Source organism: Zootoca vivipara, chromosome 12 (genome assembly GCF_963506605.1).
Source record: "Zootoca vivipara chromosome 12, rZooViv1.1, whole genome shotgun sequence".
NCBI classification, from domain to species: domain Eukaryota; kingdom Metazoa; phylum Chordata; class Lepidosauria; order Squamata; family Lacertidae; genus Zootoca; species Zootoca vivipara.
In genome coordinates, this window is record NC_083287.1 from 32,669,253 (window position 1) to 32,691,801 (window position 22,549).

The 22,549-nt window shown below is 39.1% G+C and overlaps 1 protein-coding gene across 1 annotated transcript; it reads left to right on the forward strand.

Moving 5' to 3' along the window:
- Window positions 1-106: 106 nt before the first annotated feature.
- On the forward strand, window positions 107-20,655 carry PEX1 (peroxisomal biogenesis factor 1). The gene is made up of 24 exons (XM_035129027.2): window positions 107-336; window positions 2,396-2,539; window positions 3,486-3,569; window positions 3,796-3,910; window positions 3,997-4,760; window positions 5,343-5,462; window positions 6,258-6,375; window positions 6,744-6,844; window positions 7,657-7,751; window positions 8,322-8,454; window positions 8,878-8,974; window positions 10,090-10,260; window positions 11,088-11,242; window positions 11,484-11,673; window positions 11,776-11,942; window positions 13,684-13,818; window positions 14,423-14,487; window positions 14,697-14,839; window positions 14,921-15,024; window positions 15,651-15,827; window positions 16,932-17,162; window positions 17,726-17,914; window positions 18,640-18,770; window positions 20,368-20,655. The coding sequence occupies exons 1-24, from the start codon at window positions 223-225 to the stop codon at window positions 20,447-20,449; spliced, it is 3,825 nt and encodes a 1,274-aa protein (XP_034984918.1). The 5' UTR covers window positions 107-222; the 3' UTR covers window positions 20,450-20,655.
- The last annotated feature ends 1,894 nt before the right edge of the window (window positions 20,656-22,549 follow it).

Here is a 22,549-nt window from a genome sequence, read left to right on the forward strand (position 1 = left end):
CTCTGGGAAGGCTGAGGTAAGCGGGTGAAAGTTGAACCGAGCCAGGAAACAAAACAAGGGCCGAACCGCTTCAGCCAATCACAGCGAGTAGGCAAAGAGGGTGGGCCGCTCGAGAAGCCGGAAGGAACAGCGGCAGCAGCAGTAGCAGCAGCAAGTACATGTAGTCCGGCCCTTAGCGCGAGCCGCACGGGGCTCTGCGCGGTCACAGGGCCGGCACCTGCCATGTGGGGGGTGGGAGGCCCCGGGGCAGCTGCGGCGAGCGTCTCCTTGAGCGGCGCCCGGGACTGCTTCCTGCACCTGCCGCCTGGGTTGGCTTCCAGCCTCCGTCTGCAGCAGGTACAGGAACGCGGGGGAGGGCGGCTTTATCCGGGGCCCGGGCAGAGAGGATCACGGGAATTCGCCCTGGCTCGTTTCTCTGAGGATCTTTTCTATCTCCTCAGCCAGTCTCTCTCTCTCCCCCCCCCCCGTCTCGTTCACACGTTTGCTCGCCTCGTCTTCTTCTGGTGACGTTCAGTCGCCCTCTTTCTTTCTCGTCAGCCTTTCCATCGTCCTGGCGTCCCGTTGCTATGGCAGCAGTGGGGAATGGGGGGCTCGGGGGAATCCTCTTTGCCATCCAGCATCTTGGCGCTATGGGGTGTGGTTCTTAAGTGGCTGGGTTCATGATACAACGGGGCCTGTGAGAGACTTTATTCACAGGGCAAAAGGTAGAAGGATACAAAATTATAGGTTCTTGTTATGTCACGCTCATTATGTCGCCACTGCAGCTTTTAGGAATGAGAGAACCTGCCATCCTTTCTTTAGCTTCCCACAGTTCATAAAGGAACAGGTGTCCCATATCTGACACTGTCGCTCACTTTCACCGATTCCCCCCCCCCCGTTTACTTTATATAGGGTACAACAGCTACTGCATCAAATTAGGAGATGCTCTTCTGTAAGGGTCCTGATAACACTAGTGGAATGAAATCTTAACTTCAGTGCAAAGAAGAATTATGTGAAATGATTTTTCCATTCCATCTTGCAAATATTCTTGAAATGAACTACTGACATTGAAATTAATTAAAAACTCAATTTATTGAATTTCTCTGCTTCATAAAGCAACAAAAATAGGCTTTCTGTGTCTAAATAAATGCTCTCAATAAAAAACAGTTTTAAAGATTATTAAAATCAATAGTAGCCTAAAAAGATATAAAACATAGGTCACTAATGCACTTTCAGTGGTACACCCTTGAATCGTGGAGGATATTGGTCAGGCTTGTTAGGCTTCACTGTTTCCTGTTAGTGGTCTCTGTAGCATCTTTCTTCCCCATATATATTACCGTTGCCAGAAGGTCTGAACTGTTCACTTGCAGAGGGTTCCCTCACTCCATCCCTATGTCCGTTTTATCTCCCTCTCTTCCTGCCACCCCATCCACCCTTCTTTTCTCCAGTCACCTCCCACTTGCATAAAATTAGGCAAAGAGTCACATGTTCCCCACCCCTGAATTGAATTGAATTGAACTGTACAGTACAGCAGGTTAACAGGCATGTGTTAATGACAAAAGAACATTGTAGAACTGTGCCTTCATCTACAAAGATGTATATGCCTGTTAACCTGCTGCAACATTGTTAGGTGTTTCGCCATTGTACTATATTGGTGTTGGGAATCCTTGTATAAAACGTAAATGTGCGTATGAAATAAGGGCTGAAAAGCATTTGGAATTTCTACATGATGAGTATGACCAAATTGTGTACAAACTGCAAGACTCTTGGCCTGGTTCAGCAGTTGGGCACAAAGGCTTCAGAGTTTGTGGAACTCCACCAACCACAGCAATTCCTCCATTTGTTTCAGTAGAGGGATCTGACTGTCTGTGTGGACATCTCTTTGGACACATTGGTCGTTTTCTTAATTGAAGTAGATGAGGCAGACCATTCATAGAAAAGCTCTGCACATGCATCCAATCAAACACAGGACTGCACTAATTTCATTAGCATTCCCGCAAAATAATTTTTTTTATAGAATTGTACAGGTGGAAGGTACCCTGAGGGTCATCTAGTCCAACCCCCTGCAATGCAGGAATCTCAACTAAAGCATACATGACAGCCATACACCTCTTTAAAATCTCCAAGGAAGGAGAGTCTGCCAGCTGTCATGGAAGTCTGTTCCACTGTCGGAACAGCTCTTGCATTTACTGTACCGGTACTTATTTGCTCAAACGTAAAAGATACACTAATCACATTAGTGTTCCAAAATAATGTATGTTTTCTACAAGATTAATATCCTGTAGATAAGAAATGTGTCATATAATAATTCTTAATGCTATTTGCGCACTCTCATATAGATAGCTGGAAAAAGAATTATGGGTACTACAGGCTGCTATGCTATTTAACATCTATCTGTTTTCTGTGGTATTAACAGGATCAAGCTGTGAAAGCTTCTTGGGGCAATCAGCCTGTTTTCTTCGGCTGGACAGAAATCAGAAATTGTGGTCAGCATGCTGGAAATGTTGTAGAAATGAACAGACAACTGGCAGAGAAACTTGGCATCAAAGATGGGCAACAGGTTTGGAATGTCAACTTTTATTTTCTTGCCTGGACTAGAATATTAAACTAGGCAAATATATTTCATAATCATTGGTCTCCATCTGTCTACTGAGTAATGTCAAAATTCTTATTAGTATAGCTTTTGCAAATAAATAAGGGTTCAGCAAACCTGGAGCTGGTGTTTAACATTTAGGGTAACATTGAAAATGGGACAAAAATATAGACCAAGTAATTTTTGAATGAGTCTTTTTCTATGGCTTCTATTCATTTGTACATTTTTGTTTCCTTTGTATCTGCAAAATATGCAGGCCCCAGTTTTAGGTTCTTTGTATTCAGCTGTGCAAAGGCAGCTGTGTGCAAAGATATCAATGACAGACGGAGAGTACTGTTAGTTTTGCCAGTTATGATCTGTGATGAGAAACAGCAGTGACTGGAATCAGCCTTCCCCCTTCCCAAAAGTTTATCAGAACTGAAAGTACTTGTTTGAAAGCTTATGTACACAACCCCGGTTCTAAAAGCTGGGATTTCTCCTTCCTTGCCTGGCACAGCATGCACTTATTTCTACAGGACCTAATCAAGAAATATATAATGATGTTGAGAGCTGCTTCCATGCATGAAATACAGCTGTTCTGTATCAGGGTTATTTGTTCATATTTAGTGAGTTGATTGATACATGAACATGTAAAAGTGTCTTCTATCCAACCTCTTAGCATTTGACAATGTCCTGAACCAAGTCGCAAACTGCTTTTTAAAGGAAGGCTGGGAAATGGTTGTTGATTTTCCAAGGGGAACAAGCAACACTGCTGAACAATAAATGGTGAAAAACTTATAATGCAATTTGGTTACATGCAAGTGCTTGTGGTTCATCCCCATTGTCAGCAACTCCATGATTCACTTCATCTCCACTGCATTGTTTATGTAAATATATTGAGAGTATTTTTTCAAAAAGGTTTATTGTCTGGCAGATCTTCCTCGAGCCCTGTTCTCAAGTCTTGTCCTGTCAGCAAGTAGAAGTGGAACCCCTCTCAGCAGATGATTGGGAGATCCTGGTAATACAGAAATTTAAATTATTTAGCTCTCCTAATGCTTTTAAACAGGGTGGTGGTCTTCATTCCTGTCCTCTCTCACCCCACCCCCTTTCTAATGTTTTTTTCTGTGTGTTTGCTATTGTTGTTTTCCTTATGGTTCAGATCCAGTTTAGTATACAAATTTCATTATGAAACACAAATGAGTTCTAATACGAAATCTTTTCTAACATTCTGCAATGTATTGTAGGAGCTGCATGCTTTCTCACTTGAAAGCCATCTTCTTGACCAAATTCGAATAGTGTTTCCCAAAGCTGTCTTCCCAGTTTGGGTTGAACAACACACTTGTATTTATATCCAGATTGGTAAGTGTTCATGCAAGTCTTCCTACAACATTGCAGAAATAATTGTAAGGTGGCATATGTATTAACTTTCCCCTCTTTAATTCCAGTTACTCTAAAACCTGCTGCTCTTTATGGGAGACTGGAAGCTCGTACAGAGCTTTTCATACGCCCCAAAGTACGTCAGTATGAAGGAACTTCCACCACGCTGCCTTCCCCAAAAAGTGACATCTTACAGGACAATGTTCCTAAAACCATGTTGGATCCAAGAGCAACAACTAAGGAATTATGTGCTAAAGAAACTAATTTAAATATGGGAGTCCAAGGGCCTAAGCCAGATGTAAAGGCATCATTAACTGCAAGTGTCCTGCCAAACATATGGAATTTAATTGGGAACATTTTCTCTTCTGACAAAGAGCAGGAGGCTTCTCGTGACACAGGTGAACTGAATGCTGCCAAAGATGGGCTGTTAAACTTGATTCACATGGATTCTGTTTTCAGAGTATGCCAGATTCAGCCCCCCAGTGTGCAAAATACATTGGCAACATGTACGTTTCAGAAATGCAATGCCATTCATGTATTTCCATGGAATCTAGAATTCCCTGCTTTGGAAGCTAATATTAAAGTGTCTTACGGGAAAATCACTACACTGCTCTCTCCAAGACAGCAGCATCAAGAGTCAAAGCAGAATCCAATGTCAAAGAAAGAAAAACAGATGATCAATGGAGAAGACAAAGAGCAATCCGACCCTAGTAAAAGTCAAGAATCCAATGAGATATCTATTGTACAAATAATATGGAATGGATTTGAGGATCTAAAGAGTGCTATAATATGTAATAACAACATGGAACAACTGCATGTCGGAAGAGTTTGGGTTAGTCCAATTTCAGAAGCCTACAAAAGATTAAAGATTTTAAGTCAAGTGTTGAATCGTTTAATGCTGCATTTTTTAAAATGGTTACCTGGAAATAAGATCTACAGATTATAGTGGATTATTTATAAAGAAGTGTCCTCAGGATCACAGTGCTACCATCTCCAAGCCACAATAGTTGTCTTATAATAGTTCCATTAACTTCAATAGGGTCTATTCTGACAACAACAACAACAATTAATAATTTATTTGTACCTCGCCCATCTGACTGGGTTGCCCCAGCCACTCTGGGTGGGGCCCAACATACAGTTTCAAACCATTTCTTCTTTTTAAAAAATATACATGTCTGGTTTGTTTGATTTAATTGAAATCGTTATACTCCCTTACTAACTGAAACTGAGGAGGCTTAAATTACATTTGATGGACAGTCAGGGTATTTGAAATCTTTAAGAACATTTGAAATCTTAAATAATTAAGTTATTCTTAAGTTATACAAACTTCAAGTACAACACTGGTGGATATACTTTTGAAGGTGAAACAGCATTTATTTTTTCATATTTCTTGTTTTTCTTAACTTTATTTCAGATACCAGAAGGGTTGAGAGGGAGACTACACATAGAAATGCATTCAGCTGTCAGAATCACATCAGTGAACTTGGATCCTAAAATTCCATCATCTATTAAATTGTATCCCAAAAAATATTTAGTGAGTTTGCATTCTTTACCATAATTATTTGTTAAGCTGCTTCCATGTGTCTTTACAAGTTTGTGAAATTCATATTGCGTTATGCTATTATTTCAGACAATTTATTCCAAAGGCATTATCAACCTACAGTTACCAGTTCTTCATAAGAATATAAGGAGTTTATTTAGACCAGGGGTAGGCAACCTAAGGCCAGGGGGCCAGATGCGGCCCAATCGCCTTCTCAATCCGCCCCGTGGACGGTCCAGGAATCAGCATGTTTTTACATGAGTAGAATGTGTCCTTTTATTTAAAATGCACCTCTGGGTTATTTGTGGGGCCTGCCTGGAGTTTTTACATGAGTAGAATGTGTGTTTTTATTTAAAATGCACCTCTGGGTTATTTGTGGGGCATAGGAATTGGTTCATTATTTTTTTCCAAAATATAGTCCGGCCCACCACATGGTCTGAGGGATGGTGGACCGGCCCATGGCTGAAAAAGTTTTCTGACCCCCGATTTAGATTGTTGAGGAGCAATAATGTCACAAGTGAACTAAAATGGTTATTGTATATACAATTAAGGGCTTGAACACTATCAAATCAAATATTTAAACTTTTTTCCAGTATAGATTTTTCCTTAGGAAATAATAAAGATATCATATTTTGGATAAAATTGGGGCCACTAGTAAATCCTCAGATGACTTGCCTCAGTTCTTAGCATTTCTGACCCTTGTATACTTGAATGAGCAAATGTTTATTGTGTGAAATGTTAGGAATTTTTACTGAACTAACAATGCTTCTCATCCATTCTTCATTTTAGAATAAAGATATCGGTGACGATGAAATTAAAAATGCCTTTAATTTGTGGATAGAGGATTATAGCAAACTTCCCTTGCTAATAGCAGGCACAAATGATATACAATTAGCTCTTAAAGATGGTAAGCTGAACTGCCCTCAGCAGTGATTGTGAATATATTTCTACCCAATTATGAAAATATATTTGATTTTTTTAAAATCACTAATTAAAATCATTGTCTTTTCAATCTGTTACTTGGCTATTGTATTTAAATAAAGGTGTTCCCAATAAATAAAGACCCATACTCCCAGCTATGGTCAACCATTTAATGCGTCTTTGCCAGTGAATTAAAGTGTGATCAAAGCTTTTAGCCACAAAAATACTTACATACACATTGAAACACTTTTGCATGAGCTAGGGGTTGCCAGTGTATAATACAGGATCTACAAGGTATTAAAAATTACTATTTTGTATCAGAAGCAAATTGATGTGTCCATTATGTTTTGAAAGGTATGGAGGACTTTGTCCTCAGTGTCATTACTTCTGAAGAGGAGAAGGCAAAAAACACTTACATCCTGAGTCCCAGCTTGTTGCAGAAGACAAATATGCAAGTAAATATCACTTATTTCAGGTATCCAATAACTTAAATTATATCAACAGTGCAATTCTGTTTATTGGGGTAATTTTTGTATTCATTTTGGTATTTGACTCAATGTACATGAAGCATTGCAGGAGAGGAGAACCTTATGATAATCTGTATGTAAATTCAGTCACAATGAACATCATTGGATGATAAATTCAAGTTCCCTTAGAAGAGTAAAGAAAGGTTTTGCAGCAACCTGCCCCAATCTTCCAAAGCGAGCTTGTAGTTCTCTCACTTCCTGATTTTTGAAGTGTGTTTATTGTTTTCTTATTTTCAGTTTTCTATATTATAATGACAACTTTAATTTTCATTGTAGAATTGATGGAGTGAAAACTCTACAGCAGCTTTCCTACTTCTACTGCCAACCAGATGTTTTGGACTACAGGTCCCACTGCCCTTGACCATTGGCCATGCTGAATGGGACTGCTGGGAGTTTTAGTTCAAAACTTCTGGAGAGTATTGGGTTGGGGAAGGCTGCCACAGAGTGTGGATGGATTTGAAATACAAGGAAATCTGAAAATCACATAGTATTTTAAATGTAGTGTAATAATTAGATACCGTACTTTTTAAAAATTGTTTATAGCTATCTATCCAAAGGACAAACCCACTACAATCCTGAGCTTCTTGGGAGACAAGTTTCTTCTATGTGATTTCTTACAGTAAAATCCCATTCTGAATTTTATTGGAGTATGTATTCAGTATTTCTCTACACACACACACACAAAAACCACCATGTTCTAAAAAGTCACTTCTAAATAGTGACTGTCTTCTTTTGTGTAGGTTCTGGTACATCCTGTGACCTCAGTAGCCAATGGCAGTGGTGCACAATCTTCTTGTGAGCAGCAGCTTCCATGGTTTGGTCTGAACTGTTTAGGGTGAGACATTTTAATACTATCACAAATTAGATTTAAAAAATCAACAATTAAAAGCTGTGCAAAAATAAATATTAAATGTGTAATATAAATATGAAGCATTTTAGATGTCAATAACGTTGTAGCTAAAGAGAACATTAGATTTTATTAGCCCTAGAGTCCTGTCAAGATTCAAACACACATATTGTTCTAATCACATGACTCAGAAATTGGGCAAGTATTTGGCACACCTGTGCCCTCTAATACAGGTTTTGCTGGTGTGGTTGGTCTATCTGAACACACATACAATGGGGTGCAGCAAATAATGCAGTCGGATGCAGGATTATTTCTTCACATACATGGAAACCTTTTGCAAAATGAATGATTGACATACTTAATGGCAGACAGTATTCTGCACTTGCCACCAGTGTGTGCAGTACAGTAGCAAATATTGCAGCTGGGTCATTGGCTACAGTTCTATAAATAATCGAGACAGAGAGTACTCTAAAATAGCCAAGCTTTTCATTTTATACGATTTAATTTGACTACAGTACGTTGAGAGGGCACTCAATTCTGTTAACATTTCCTTTGCAGAGGAGTTGATAATTTAGCAGTATCGTCTTTGAAGCATGTATCTCACAGCCTTTTGAAACGACCACTGTCTCAAAAGCTTGCTCCCATATCTGCAGGACTATGTAGTGGAGGTATCCTGGTTACTGGAGCAAAGGTAAAACTTTTACATTTCTCTGTTTTAGCACCCAATAAATTTGGGGTTCTATCATTAGTCCAATTCAAGTGGTTGTCAATCTTTCTGGGCGTGTGAGTACATTTAGAATTTTGGGAGAGTGCCATGGAGATTCCTCTATCTGCATGCTTCTCTCCCTCCACCCTTGGATCACTTTCCCCTTACCCCCTAGATAGAGAGGAAGAAAGCAAAATGTGATTGTGCATGCACACATACACACTTTGTTTTTCCAAGGGCTATAAATCAACATTGGATCTGGTAGACGTGAACAAATTGCATTGAATCTGCATGATTTTACACCATCAGGTTAAATATTACAGAAATAGAAAACCATAGTAGCAAACTTTGATAGTTTTTCAATCTGGGTATTATTTTAGGAGTTTTTAGCCCTAATTTATTTTACAGGGAAGTGGCAAGACAACTTTAGCAAAAGCCATCTGCAAAGAAGCATTTGATAGACTGGATGCCCATGTGGAAGTAGTTAACTGCAAAGCTTTAAGAGGTATGAGTACAACTGTCTCCCTTCTTGTAGGATTTTCAGAATACAATTAAACTAAAAGGGTAAGTTACCAAGTTTTACCTTTTCAGTGGTGACTGCCAGCTTGTGGACTGCTCTACCCAGGGAGACATGCCTAGCGCCATCCTTATCTGTTTTTGGGCACCAGGTGAATACTTCTTTCTTAATGGTGGCATTGTGGCCTCTTTTAGTTGGGTGAGATCAGCAAGTCCTGATCTATTTTATCTGTTCAGCTTGGTTTTTAGATTTTTATTGGAAGTTCTTTATTTGGTTTTAATGTAAGTTGCTTTGGGTCATTTTGTGAGAAGAGCAACTAACAAATATACTAAATAAATACTATTCCTAGTATCTTTGTTTATCATAGCAACAACTGGTAAGAGTTGGGCCATATTGAAAATGTGTCTTGTCTGTAGCCACCCAGTAGGTTTGAACTAGGGTCTTATGCCCAAACCCTGTGTCCCACCCCACTGGTTTAATATTAACATTTTAGGCCTTGCTGTTATCAGATTGGTCACATAAACAGGTAGGAGCCAGAACCTTCCTGTTTTAAAAATCTCTTTCAAAAGCAGCATCAAGAATATTGTCTGGGCCTTCCTTCCCTCTCCCCACTTCCCCCCAGTTTGAAATATGTGATCTATTTATATTATTATGTGTTATGTCTCTGATGTTTGTACTACTTCATTTTGTGTCAGTTAAGATGCAGTCCTGTGCACACTTAACTGGGAAAAAGTTCCATTGAACTCAGTTTATTTTATTTATTTATGTAAAATAGGCTAGTGTATTCATCAAATATTGCTGATGGAGGACTGAGGCTGAGAGAATGGCTTGCCTGTGACCATTCTGTAAGCTTATGGCAGCAGAGTGACTCAGACTAGTGAATTATATTATTCTGCACCAGCTCTCCTTATATGTTCAGCAGATAGTAGATAGGAAATATCTTAAAGGAGATCCACAATAGGGTAATTTCAAGACCTCTTGGTATAATGAAAATGTCAAATACAAGCTAGTCTCTGACCCATAATCTTGCCAAATCATAGATTGTATTGGAAAATAGGACATTTTTCTTCTGTGTCGTTCTAATCACTATATTTGTTTTTCAGGAAAGAGATTAGAAAACATACGGAAAAAAATGGAAGAAGTTTTTCTAGAGGCAGGATGGAAACAACCATCTGTTGTTTTGCTAGATGACCTTGATCACATAGTTGGAGTACCCCTTGCTCCGGAGCATGAGAACAGTCCTGAAGCTGTCCAGAGTACTCGCCTTGCTCATGGTAATGGTTTACCAACTATTACTGAGTTGTTTTGGCTTTAACTGTCCTGTGTTTGGAAACATTTGCAAGGTCCTGAATAGATCACAATGTGTTGTTCATATCTTCATGAAAGCTAGCAATATTTTAAACTTTGAAATGAATTTTCCACGCAATGTGGAGAAAACCACATTCCCTGCTCCTCTTGATCTGTGAGGATCGACTGCGGAATGGGGAGCTCTGTTGCTTGTTTTTAGATGTGCTCTGATATGTGTGTGAAAGAGTATGCAATGGCCACGGCTGTACTTTTTGCTACACCCACTGCTGCCATGCAGTCCCCAGGCTAAAAAGAATAGCCACCTCTGGGAATGTGCCCTGGGCCAGGTAATACTGATCTTTAGCTTTTGAATGCTTCTGAAATAAACAGCATAATCCAGCACTTGCATAGTGTTAGTAATTAGCACAACTCTACATAGTATGTCTGTATTTGCGGGTTATAAACAATATATTCAGCTTTTGGTACAATGTTATGGTTATGATTTATTCTTGTATATTAAAGCTGTAATTCTTTATATGGAAGTAAGCCCACTGAATTCCAGGGGACTTACTTGTGAGTAGATAAGTATATGCTTGTGCTGTAATACTTCTGGATACAGTATGGGAATGTGCTTTGTTAGGTTATTAACAGCTGATACAAACAAAATTTCAAGCTTCTGGAACTTTATTGGAACAGAAAATGCACTGAAATAAAAGAAGATGCTGTTTTTGTAACACTAAAATTGAGAGGTAGCTGCTATTTTATATGGCCATCAATCCATAAAGTTTGAATTGATTTGTATTTCTGTTCCTAGTTTTGACAGATATGATAAAAGAAGTTATTTCTGTGCACAGTTTGATTGCACTCATTGCCACAAGCCTATCTGAACAGTCACTACACTCTTCCATGATTTCTGCTCAAGGAATTCACATATTTCAATGTTTCCAACATATCCAGGCTCCAAATCAGGTAAAAGCAATAAATTATGTTTTAATCAAAGCATCTTAAAACCATGCAATCTAATTCCAAGTAATTTTGTTTAACATCTTGGTATAAAAGTTATATTGTATGTTGAATGCACAGATCTGTATTTTTTTTATTTCTTCAGAATCTGTAACTTTTCATTCATTTGAAATTTGGCCAGTCTTCTTATTTTTCTTCAGTTCTTCAAAGTTAGGCTACTGATAAATTTGCTGTATTTTTTCCCCAGGGACAAAGGTGTGAAATACTTCGTTCCATAATAAAAAATAAACTTGACTCCAATATAGACAGGTTTTGTAATCTTGATCTCCATCTAATTGCAAAGGAAACAGAAGGATTTGTAGCTAGAGATCTGACAATGTTAGTTGAACGTGCTGTACACTCATCTGTTTCTAGCAAAGGAACGTGTAAAAAAGAAGGTATGTATAATTTATGAAGTATTCAGAAAAAAACGTGTATAATATAATGTAATATTTCGGTGTAAAAAATCGTAAAGTGAATGTGTTTATTCATTTTAACAGATTTGATTCTGTCAACATCAGACTTCCAAAAAGCTTTAGAAGGTTTTACCCCAACATCTTTGAGAAACGTTAACCTCCATAAGCCTCAGGAGTTTGGCTGGGAGAGAATTGGTGGCCTCAAGGAGATACAACAAGTGCTTATAGATACTATCCAATTACCTGCCAAGGTACTTTTCTCTTACAGTTGTGTCTGCCACTGGTAGGTGTTTGTAGGAACACAGACCTTTGACGGTTCTGGCTTAAGGGGTGACAGCTTCTTAAATCAAAATGGACAAATATGCACCCTTGGTACAGCCATTTCTCATTCATATGTAAGTTTGCAGAAGCTGGAAAGGAGAACGGTACAGCTTCAGCAATAGTATGTTAAAAGGCATAAACTAGAAGATCATCCCTGACGGTTAGCGCAGAGCTGAGGAAAGAATGAAGATACAACAGCTGAGGATTATTAAGACAGAAGGTTCATGAAGAAGCCTGTGTGGCTTATCTACCTCAGATCATTGAATGACTACCGGAGTGCACAGTGTGGGAGGCAGTTATCCAGAGTTGCCAGCAGGGAGCAGCATGTCAGCCAGGCCCAGGGACAGTGCGGGGCATCACCCTGCCTTGTCCCTCTACTTTCTGGTACATGGCAGTGGTGCTGCTCCCAGGAGGCCAGGTTAATAATGGCACCCCTCTTCATCAGTGGCTGTGAGGGGTGTCTTTTCCTTATCTTCAGTTGCCTTGCACCAGGCATACTTTTTATGTGTGCCAAATCCATTATATATATATATATATATATATATATATATATATATATATATATATTCATTCCAGTTTTATGGGGTGAATGTGGCATTCTTTGGACTCTATGAATGCAGACTCTATTTGTTGTCATAGCCAACATGTCAATATGAGGAAGGCAGGTATGCCACTAGATGTGTAGGGATCCGTACATACCACATTTGAAGTAGTTATGAACAGGACCAGAGAAATAAAACTTGTGTGTTTTGTTTTTGTCTATATCAATAGTATGTATCTGGCTCTTTGATCATTATTGGATTGTTTCATAATGCTCATGCCCCAGCAGATGAAACTGAAGCCTGGAAATGCAGGAAAACACCTGTTAAAAAACACCTGATAAAATACTCATGCAAATGTTAGTCTATATGCATTTAGTCGCATTTCAAAATAAGCATAGAGATGTGATGGTGACTCACTGGTTCCACCCCAGATATGGATTTTGCCAAAATTGATATTATGGAGCATATCATAATAGTAATTATGGAACTACATGAATAATAATAGGGTTAGGGTTATGAATTATTATTTGGTATTTATTTCATTTCTATACCACTTAATGTTTTTAAAGAAAAAAAAATCTCAAAGCCATTTACAGTCTGCATTGACACATCAAAGAAAACGATCCAGAATAAAACATTACTGATATAAAACATTACTGAAGAAAGTCAAGTATACACTCAAAGCAACATAATTAACAGGATATACTAAAATATTACCTTAAAGGTTTCAAACAAAACATTACAAAAGAAGTCAGTGACTGAGTGCACATTTAACACAGCAAAGTTAACAAAAAACAATAATATTAAACAATTCAAAAGAAAACAGTGCTAAAGAAAGCCAAATTTAAAATGCACATTTAAAGCAGCGTAATTAGCAAGATAATAAACATTATCAATAAGCATAGAGCATAACTGCTGTTGTTGCTGCCAGTCCTGCCAATGGTGGTTCATGGTGGGTGGTGGCAGTGCAAGCTCAGGATCCATGACCTCGGTCTGACCTCTTCAGCATACTGTAGACTGAATCCAATTTTTCACTTAGCTAGCCTGCACAGAGGTTCTTAAACAGGTGTTAAGTGATCATATACTTTTTAAAGCAGATGCAATTTCTAAAGACTTTGTATGTTTTCAGTATCCAGAATTATTTGCAAACCTGCCCATACGACAAAGAAGAGGAATCTTACTATATGGGGCTCCAGGAACAGGGAAAACTTTGTTAGCAGGTGTAGTTGCCCGAGAAAGTGGAATGAATTTTATCAGCATCAAGGTAAGAATTTGAGATTTTTCAGAATTTATTGCAATAACTGAAAATACTGAAATGTGTTCCGTAAGTCAGAATCCAATAAGGTGATAAAATTTATATGCTACAGTTTGGCTTTCAGGAGCTATCTGGATTATGACCCATGGTATTTAGCCTAAAGAAAATAGTCCAACTTTCTATACACAGTTCAACTCCAATTCCAAATCAACACAGTTCATACAGCAACCGTAAACCCTTGGGCAAAGTAGCTTCAATTTTGCCATAGATATTTTTTTGGGCACACTACTTAATGGGTTTCAATTCCTTTCTGTCCTTCTGTGTGTTTGTTCTCCCCCCTCCCTCTGCCTGCCCGCTCTTTAATAAGCAGTGTTAACGTGATCCCAGTAGAGTAGATCATAAGTAGAAACTACTGGACCAGTCTCATGTTCAAGGTATGTACCTTTGGAAACCTATATTTTGTAATGTTTTTAAACAGTTTGTAATTGCCATAGCACAAACAGTACTTTATTACATACAGTATGTTATGCCACAGTTTATACACTTTATAAGTATTAATTAAATAGCTCCGGTTCCAGAGAATACTCTTCTCTCTCTCTCTCTCTTTTTACAGGGACCAGAACTGCTCAGCAAATACATTGGAGCAAGTGAACAAGCAGTTCGAGATGTATTTAACAGGTTAGATCCAGATTTGTGGTGTTGCTGATAGATTCTGTTTTTGTAAGTAGTGCTGAAAATAGATGCTGGATTTGTAATGTGGAGAAGAAACAGGCTTAGTAAGTGTATGTTGGGGAGGTGTGAATTAACAAGACTTGCTGATATCACGTGTCCAATCTTGGCAGGGTCAGTTCATTCCTTTTGTCCTAGCTGTGTTGTATTTATTGCAGAGCACAGGCAGCCAAGCCTTGCATACTTTTCTTTGATGAATTTGATTCCCTTGCTCCTCGAAGAGGTCATGATAACACTGGTGTAACTGACCGCGTCGTTAATCAACTGCTGACTCAACTAGATGGAGTAGAAGGCTTAGAAGGTAATGATCAAATCATCTCTGTTTCTTCCAGGAAAAGGTTAACCTGGCATTTTATTAATAAATTCTCTTTCTTTTTCTAAGGAGTTTATGTACTAGCGGCCACTAGTCGCCCTGATTTGATTGACCCTGCTCTGTTGAGACCAGGCCGATTGGATAAGTGTCTGTATTGTCCACCTCCTGATCAGGTAAGAAACAAAACACTGTACCAAATATTGAAAGGAAGACAGACAAACTGAATCTTACTCACTTCTATGTGGATTCATGTCCATTCCATGCTATCGATGGCTGAGTTTCCATGAACATAAAATGAAGTTGTTTTGAAACAGATTCAAGTTTGATTTTATTTTACTTTTTCATTAGATTGGTGCAGAAATTATGATGGTGATGGTAAAATTCTATGTCAAGGCAATGATCTTGCATAGTCTAAGGATTTCTCTCAGGCCTTTCTCAACTTAGCTTTGATGCTGTCATCTGTAGGCATTGGTGTGTCTATTCTATGATCTACAGGTGTGTTAAAAAAAAAGATCAGAATGTGGTAGTGGGTACAGAATCTGGCTTCCAGAGAATCTCATTGTGCTATTATAAAAAGCAAGTTGCAAGCCCTTATGGTTGAGAAGAGAGGCTTGAAAATGTATGGAAAATTAATTCAAAATAATGTTTACATCACTGGGTCCTTCCACATGTTTTAGTTTCTCCAGTGCCCTTTTCCTTATTGGAAAAATACACAGAAGACTGAAAAACAAAACATTAAGTACTGTCTAAGGGCAAGAAATCAGTATTTTATTAACAGGATTACTTCTAATTTCCTTAGGCTTCCCGATTGGAAATTTTAAGAGCACTGAGTCATTCTCTCCCTCTGGCACATGATGTGGATTTTCAGCATTTGGCAGAAAAAACGGAACATTTCACAGGAGCAGACCTAAAAGCTTTACTGTATAATGCACAATTGGAGGCCGTGCATGCTAATTTTGGTTCAACTTTGCCCCAAGTAAGTGCACTGAAATTTAAAGGATTTCCTTAAAAATCCTTAGAAGTTTGCTACCCATAATAATTTTGAATGGTAAAATTATTTCTCACTAATAATTTTAGGCTGCTTTTTCCAGGCAAATAACAAATCCCAAATGACTTGCATTCCAAATATCCAAAGGAAATACAGTAATACCGTATAACATTTCAGACTTAAAACTAAAACTGATCAACATTCTTTTTTTTTTAACAGAGCCAAAAATAATGCTACTCAACCAAACCATCATGCCTGGAAGGCCAGTTGAGAAAGATAGTTCTTCATGGCCTTCTGGAAACCCTGAGACATAGAAATTTGATGTAGGTCCATGGGCAGATTCTTTCCCTTGTGGCCACTCAGCTTAGCAATCTAGGGGATAGGCATACCAGGGGAGATGCCAAAGCAGATCTTAAAGTGCAGGAAGTCCAGTAGCTTGGCCACAATCTGAAACTGGTAACCTGGGCACTAAAATACTTAATATTCCAAATAATTTGGCTTTTCAAGAGTGGTGCCTAGAAATGTTATGTGTAGCGATTTGATTGTGATATTGTTGTATGATGAGATCCAAAGATTTTAGCATGCCTAAGGATTTATGACTGCTTTTATTTGAACAGCAAATTTATAAACTGAGGATCACAGGGCAGTTTACAATAAAAAAACACATAATAAACAAAACAATAACCCCCACAGTTTAAAAGGCCATAGATTGTTTAATTAGCCAAAAACCTGGGAGAAGAAGAATGTTTCTGCCTGGTGCCTAAAGACATGTAATGAAAGCACCAGATGAGCCTCCCCAAGGAGAGCATTCCACAAATAGGGAGCCACCACAGAAGAGACCCATTCTTGTGTTGCCACCTTCCCTACGTCTTGTGGGGCAGGCACACGAAGAAGAGCCTCAGATGATGAGGGTCCTGGTTTGTTCATATGGCGAGACGTGATCCTTGATATATTGCATTCCTGAGCACACTGCTACCTTCAGCACAATGCTTCCCTGCCAGAAGATCAGAAGATAAAGAGCCACACAGGCATCCAGAATGAGGGGAGTGCTACAGAGTTGGAAATTCTAATTTTATTAATTTCCATCCGCAGGACATAGGTTCTAGCTCAGATAGCGATCTCAGTCTATCATCGATGGTTTTCTTAAATCAAAGCAGTGGATCAGATGATTCTGCTGGAGATGGAGAAGGAGGCTTGGAGCAATCTCTAGTTTCTCTTGAGATGTGTGAGCTGCTTCCAGAAGATCCAAGGTCCAACATCTATCGTCTTTACTTTGGCAGTTCCTATGAATCAGAGCTCGGCAATGGAACTGCTTCAGAAATGGTAGCTGGCTGCTTTTGCTTAATTTATGCTGTAAAGTCAGAGGAAACATTCTAGCATCTAAATGTAATTGGGGAAAAACAGTGCTAATTCAATCTATGGTATGTCAGTACTGGGTGACAGACATACATTCTGGGTGACAGACATACAGACATAAGTTTTATTATCTTACAGATTACTGATAGGCATTCGTCTAAAATGGCTGGAGATTTTCTATCAAATGCAAGATAAACTTAAAATATGAACTCATTCTTCCTTGACCAAAAGCAGCAACAAGTCCTTGTCTTTTTGGGAAAATAATGAGGACCTGTCCCATCCCCATGAGAATTGATCCAGGGAGAATCTCCTATGAATGCACACTATTTCAAAATGAAACATATTCATACTTAAACTTTCATATTACTAATAAGTTATCTGATCAACAAAATACTTCCTAAAGCTTATATTGTTTGATAATTAACTTTGGTAATGTAACTGTTGTTGTGAAAAACATTACTGAAACCACAAAATTGCTGACTGTAATAATAATGGTAAATGTTACCCCACCCACCCACTTGTCTCTACAGAGTTCTCAGTGTTTCTCAGGACCAAACTCCATAAATCATGATTTAGCTCTGAAGGATCTAGTATCCTATCAGCCCCCAATTCTAAGAACAGCCTTACAGGAAGGTTATCAAGAACTTAATCAAGAACAGATAGAGCAACTCAGGGCTGAAATCAATGCTATCAAGGCCAACTACAGAAGCAAAAATGGGGTATGGAAGTCATTTATTTATTAATTCTTTTGAGCTTTAGAAATGTTCTGTTGTAGAAGTAGTAATAGTAACTACTGCAAAGTTTTGCAGCTTCAAAAGAAGCATAGCCTCAGAGAATGTCCCAAAACAGTCAGGCAAACTCACTGGCTCAGTTAAGACATACATCAAACTATAGTTTACAGACCTTAACTATGGTTAGTCGGGACATCCAGATTGGTAGCCCATGGTTTCTGCAAACTGGTTTTGTGTTATTTTCTGATTGACAAACCATGATTACACTTATGCAACATGATTACATGTAATTATTATGTAATCATGTTGCGCTTCCTCTTCAAGTCACCATGCCATGGAGTTGGGATCTCCACATGACAGAATAATTGCATAATTGGCCTGTGGTCAGTTGTGCTGGAGGTTCCTTGACTTCACTATCTCCCCCCCGCCACACACACACACTGTGTAGGGTTGCCAAACGATAGTAACGAAACAACATGTGCCAATTTACCTGCAGAAAGGATAGCATATTGAGGAAGGCAGGGAAGAAAAAGCACAGCTTAAATCATGGTTTGCCTGTATACATAAGTGTATACACTGTGGTCTGGTCTCTAGTCTATGGTTACTGAAAATCAAATTTAGACCCAACTTATGAACTGAGCCATTGTCAATATCAGGGAGTGAAATACAGTATTTTATAGTACCTTCCCTTAATGTGATTTTTTTTTTCCCAGGAGGAAGTCACTCCTCCATCAACAGTACCCAGCAAGAACACTTTAAACATTACTCAGCTTCACCTGATGACTGCACTTGGAAACACAAAGCCATCTATTAGTCAAGACGACTGGAATAATTTTACTGAACTGTAAGTACGTTCTGTCAAGGAAATCACACAAGTTATTTATTAATATTAAAAAATGCTCACACATGTTCTGGAACAGTTGCTGTTATTAGTCTATTGCCACACAGATACCATTTTCTGTCTTAAGGTGTCTACACTTCCTGAAGACTTTACTGAAGTGTAGTGTGGTGAGAGGTTTCAGTGAAATTGTATGAGAAAGAAGCTGGTTTATACATGCAGCTCTAGAGGCTGCGCTACCAAAGCCTGAAACATAAGTTTTATTATCTTACAGATTACTGATAGGCTGGAGTTTTTCTATCAAATGCATATGAAATTTCTTTTACATTCCTTTTCGATGGTGGACCCTAAAGTTTGTATCCAGTGGTGTTCTGTCCATTGACAGAAGACTTCCATCAGTGGAAAGGGGAGGCTCCCCCCCCAAAAAAAAAATCTGCTTGGGGATGGTGGTGCTGGAGGAACCTCTGAAACAGATTTGTAGGGTGGAGCTGCAAGAGGGAGGGAAAATTGCTTGAAATTATCTTCTGTCAGTGTGGGCACCATTTGCTATCACTGTAAAATGTTTGAAATCCCTTTATAAGCAGGGATGATTGTTGAAGTCATGGTCATGTTGACCTGCCAGCAGCTGTGCTCCTTCATGATTCCAGCCTCACAGCTCCTGCTTCCAATTCCTCGTTGTGACATTCAGGAATATGCTTATCATCTCCCTCAGTTGCCCTTAGTAGTGGCAGCAATTTGTACTGTTGATTGATTGATTGATTGATTGATTGAATTAATATCACACCTTTTTCCTCTGAGGAGCTTAGGGTGGCATACATAGTTCTCCTCCTCATTTATCCCATAGCTGCCAAGTTATCCCTTTTTTAAAGGGAAATTCTCTTATGCTGAGTAGGCTTCCTCGCGAGAAAAGGGAAAACTTGGCAGCTATGATTTATCCCCCACAACAGGCATGTCAAACCTGCGGCCCTCCAGATGTTTTGGACTACAATTCCCATCTTCCCCAACCACTGGTCCTGCTAGCTAGGGATCATGGGAGTTGTAGGCCAAAACATCTGGAGGGCCACAGGTTTGACATGCCTGCCCCACAACAACCCAGAGAGGTAGGTTAGACTGAGAGACAGTGACTGGCCCAAGGTCACCCAGTAGGCTCCAGGGCCAAGTGGGAACTTGAACCCTGATCTCCCAGGTCCTAGTTCAGTACTCTAACCACTACCCCACATTGGCTTGCTAGCTGCTTCTGCTTCCAAGAGAAGTTTGCTGAAGCTTGCCAATGATTGTTAACAAATGTTGTAAAAAAGTTTTCTGTGGACATTAAACATTTTCTTAGTTATAGAAGGTTATTTGCTCTGATTGTTATAAGTTTAAAATTCTTATTTAACTATAATGGATTTGTTTATTGCTTGTTAGTTTTCCTGAATGGGGGAGAGGGAGTTGAAGAATGCTAATAAAATTGTTAACTGCTACTTTTAAATCTTTATGCCAAAGAAACTGCTTGGGAATTTCTGGTTTTACTTAAGAGTTTGGCCTTCTTTAGATTTCACCTGAATATTTTTCTTACAAAGCATATTTCTGGTGGTAATGCACTACTATTGTTGTTTTTTAGCTACGATAATTTTCGCAATCCAAAGAGGAAAGGGCCCAGTGGAGCAACTTTCAAACCAGGACAAAAAGTGACATTAGCTTAATTGCTGTTTAATGCGTTTATCCCAAAATAATTTTTAAAGTAAAGCATTTCCATTATTAAATCATATTAAAATATATACCTGCGGGTATGTTAATGCTGAGATGACAAATAATAGATTTCTTTGGAATTAATTGTTGCAAAATTGTTTTACATAATTTTAGTTTTCAGATTATGTCCTCCTAATAAAATATTTGAGATATTATTGGCTGCCTTGTGTTTTAAGTTGTTTTAATTTCCTATTTAGATTAAGCTATCATCTTGGACTGCCTACAGCTCTAGCTGGCTTCAATTCTGATTGCCACCACACCAAAACTAAATATAAAACTGTATGAAGTCATATTCACCCTTCCTGTTCATAAAAGGTAAAGGGGCCCCTGACCATCAGGTCCAGTCGTGTCCGACTCTGGGGTTGCGGCGCTCATCTCGCTCTATAGGCCGAGGGAGCCGGTGTTTGTCCGCAGACAGCTTCCGGGTCATGTGGCCAGCATGACAAAGCTGCTTCTGGCGAACCAGAGCAGCGCACGGAAACGCCGTTTACCTTCCCGCCGGAGCGGTCCCTATTTATCTACTTGCACTTTGATGTGCTTTCGAACTGCTAGGTGGGCAGGAGCTGGGACCAAGCAACGGGAGCTCACCCCGTTGCAGGGATTCGAACCGCTGACCTTCTGATCAGCAAGCCCTAGACTCTGTGATTTAACCCACAGCGCCACCTGGGTCCCTCTTCCTGTTCATAGTAGGCTTATAAAATCCATGTTGCCAGTATCAGAATTAAGTTACCATTATCTTCAAGAGGCATAGGAGGTGTACATCATATATTCTTGGGGTAGCACCCAGTGTAACCACCTTTCTACTCCTGGCTTTCTTTATGCAAGTAACATGCTAGGGAGAAGGTGTTTCGCAAGATGATGCTACCAATTCAGTTGGGTTGATCTATGCCTAGGCGTGTTGTACAGATGAAAGGATCCCATTATTTGTTTCCAGAATTTACAAAGAATTTTAAGCCGCCATCTAACACTGCTCTGCAACCTAGGTCAGCTTCAAGTGCTTAGAATATTTATCAAATTGTTCCCATTTTTCCCATGACACTGAAATATCTTCAATGTGGCCTGTGGGAGGTGCCCTGGTTTTCATTTCATACAATCTCTAAAGGATTAACAGTTTATATTTAGTCTTTTAGACATTCACAAAGAGTGGCTGTGGTGTCAGTGTCCCTTGGGACAGCAATAGTTGTTATAGCTCCACATGATGTAAATGGAGACAGTATCTTTTTGTAAATAGGGAGCCAATTACTTCTGTATATTACTGATCTTTGCCAACCTGGTGTCTTCCATATGTTTTTTTACTACAGCTCCCATCAGCCCCAGGTTGGCAAACACCACTAATCATAGAATCATAGAATATGGAAGTTCCCCAGGAATCATCTAGTCCAACCCCCTGCAATGCAGGAAACACAGCTAAAGAATCCCTAAGAGATGGCCATCCAACCTCCTGAGGGAATTGTATCATCAAACAGCTCTTACTGTCAAAAAGTTCTTCTTAATGTTTAGTAAGAATCTCCTTATCTTGAATCGGGTTCGGGTCCTAGTCTCCAGAGCAGGAAAATTAACAAGCTTGCTCCACCTTCCATGCGACAGCCCTTTAGATATTTGAAGATTGCTACCATATCTCCTCTCAGTCTCCTCTTTTCCAGGCTAAATATGCCCAACTCCCTCAAGCATTCCTCATAAGACTTGGTTTCCAGAGCCTTTATCATCTTGGCCGCCTCTGCAAATATCAGAATTCATCTGTATCTGAAGCAGCAGCAGATCAGCACTCCATTACTAACCCATCTCAGTATCATAGTATCACACTCTGCTCATGTGGTATGTTAAAACCTTAATTCAGTTTCTCAGTATTTATTTCAGACTGTACCTGCTGACAACGCAAGATATATTTCCTTTCACTGACCTAACAGCATATGAGTTGTCAGGTGGTCTTCTTCTCAGTTGACCTATCCAACTGACCTTGAGTAACCTTTCCATAATTATTTCAGAAAATAATGGTTTTAGAAGCATATAAACTCTCAAATTTGCACTTTGTGGATTAGTATCTAGAATTACCT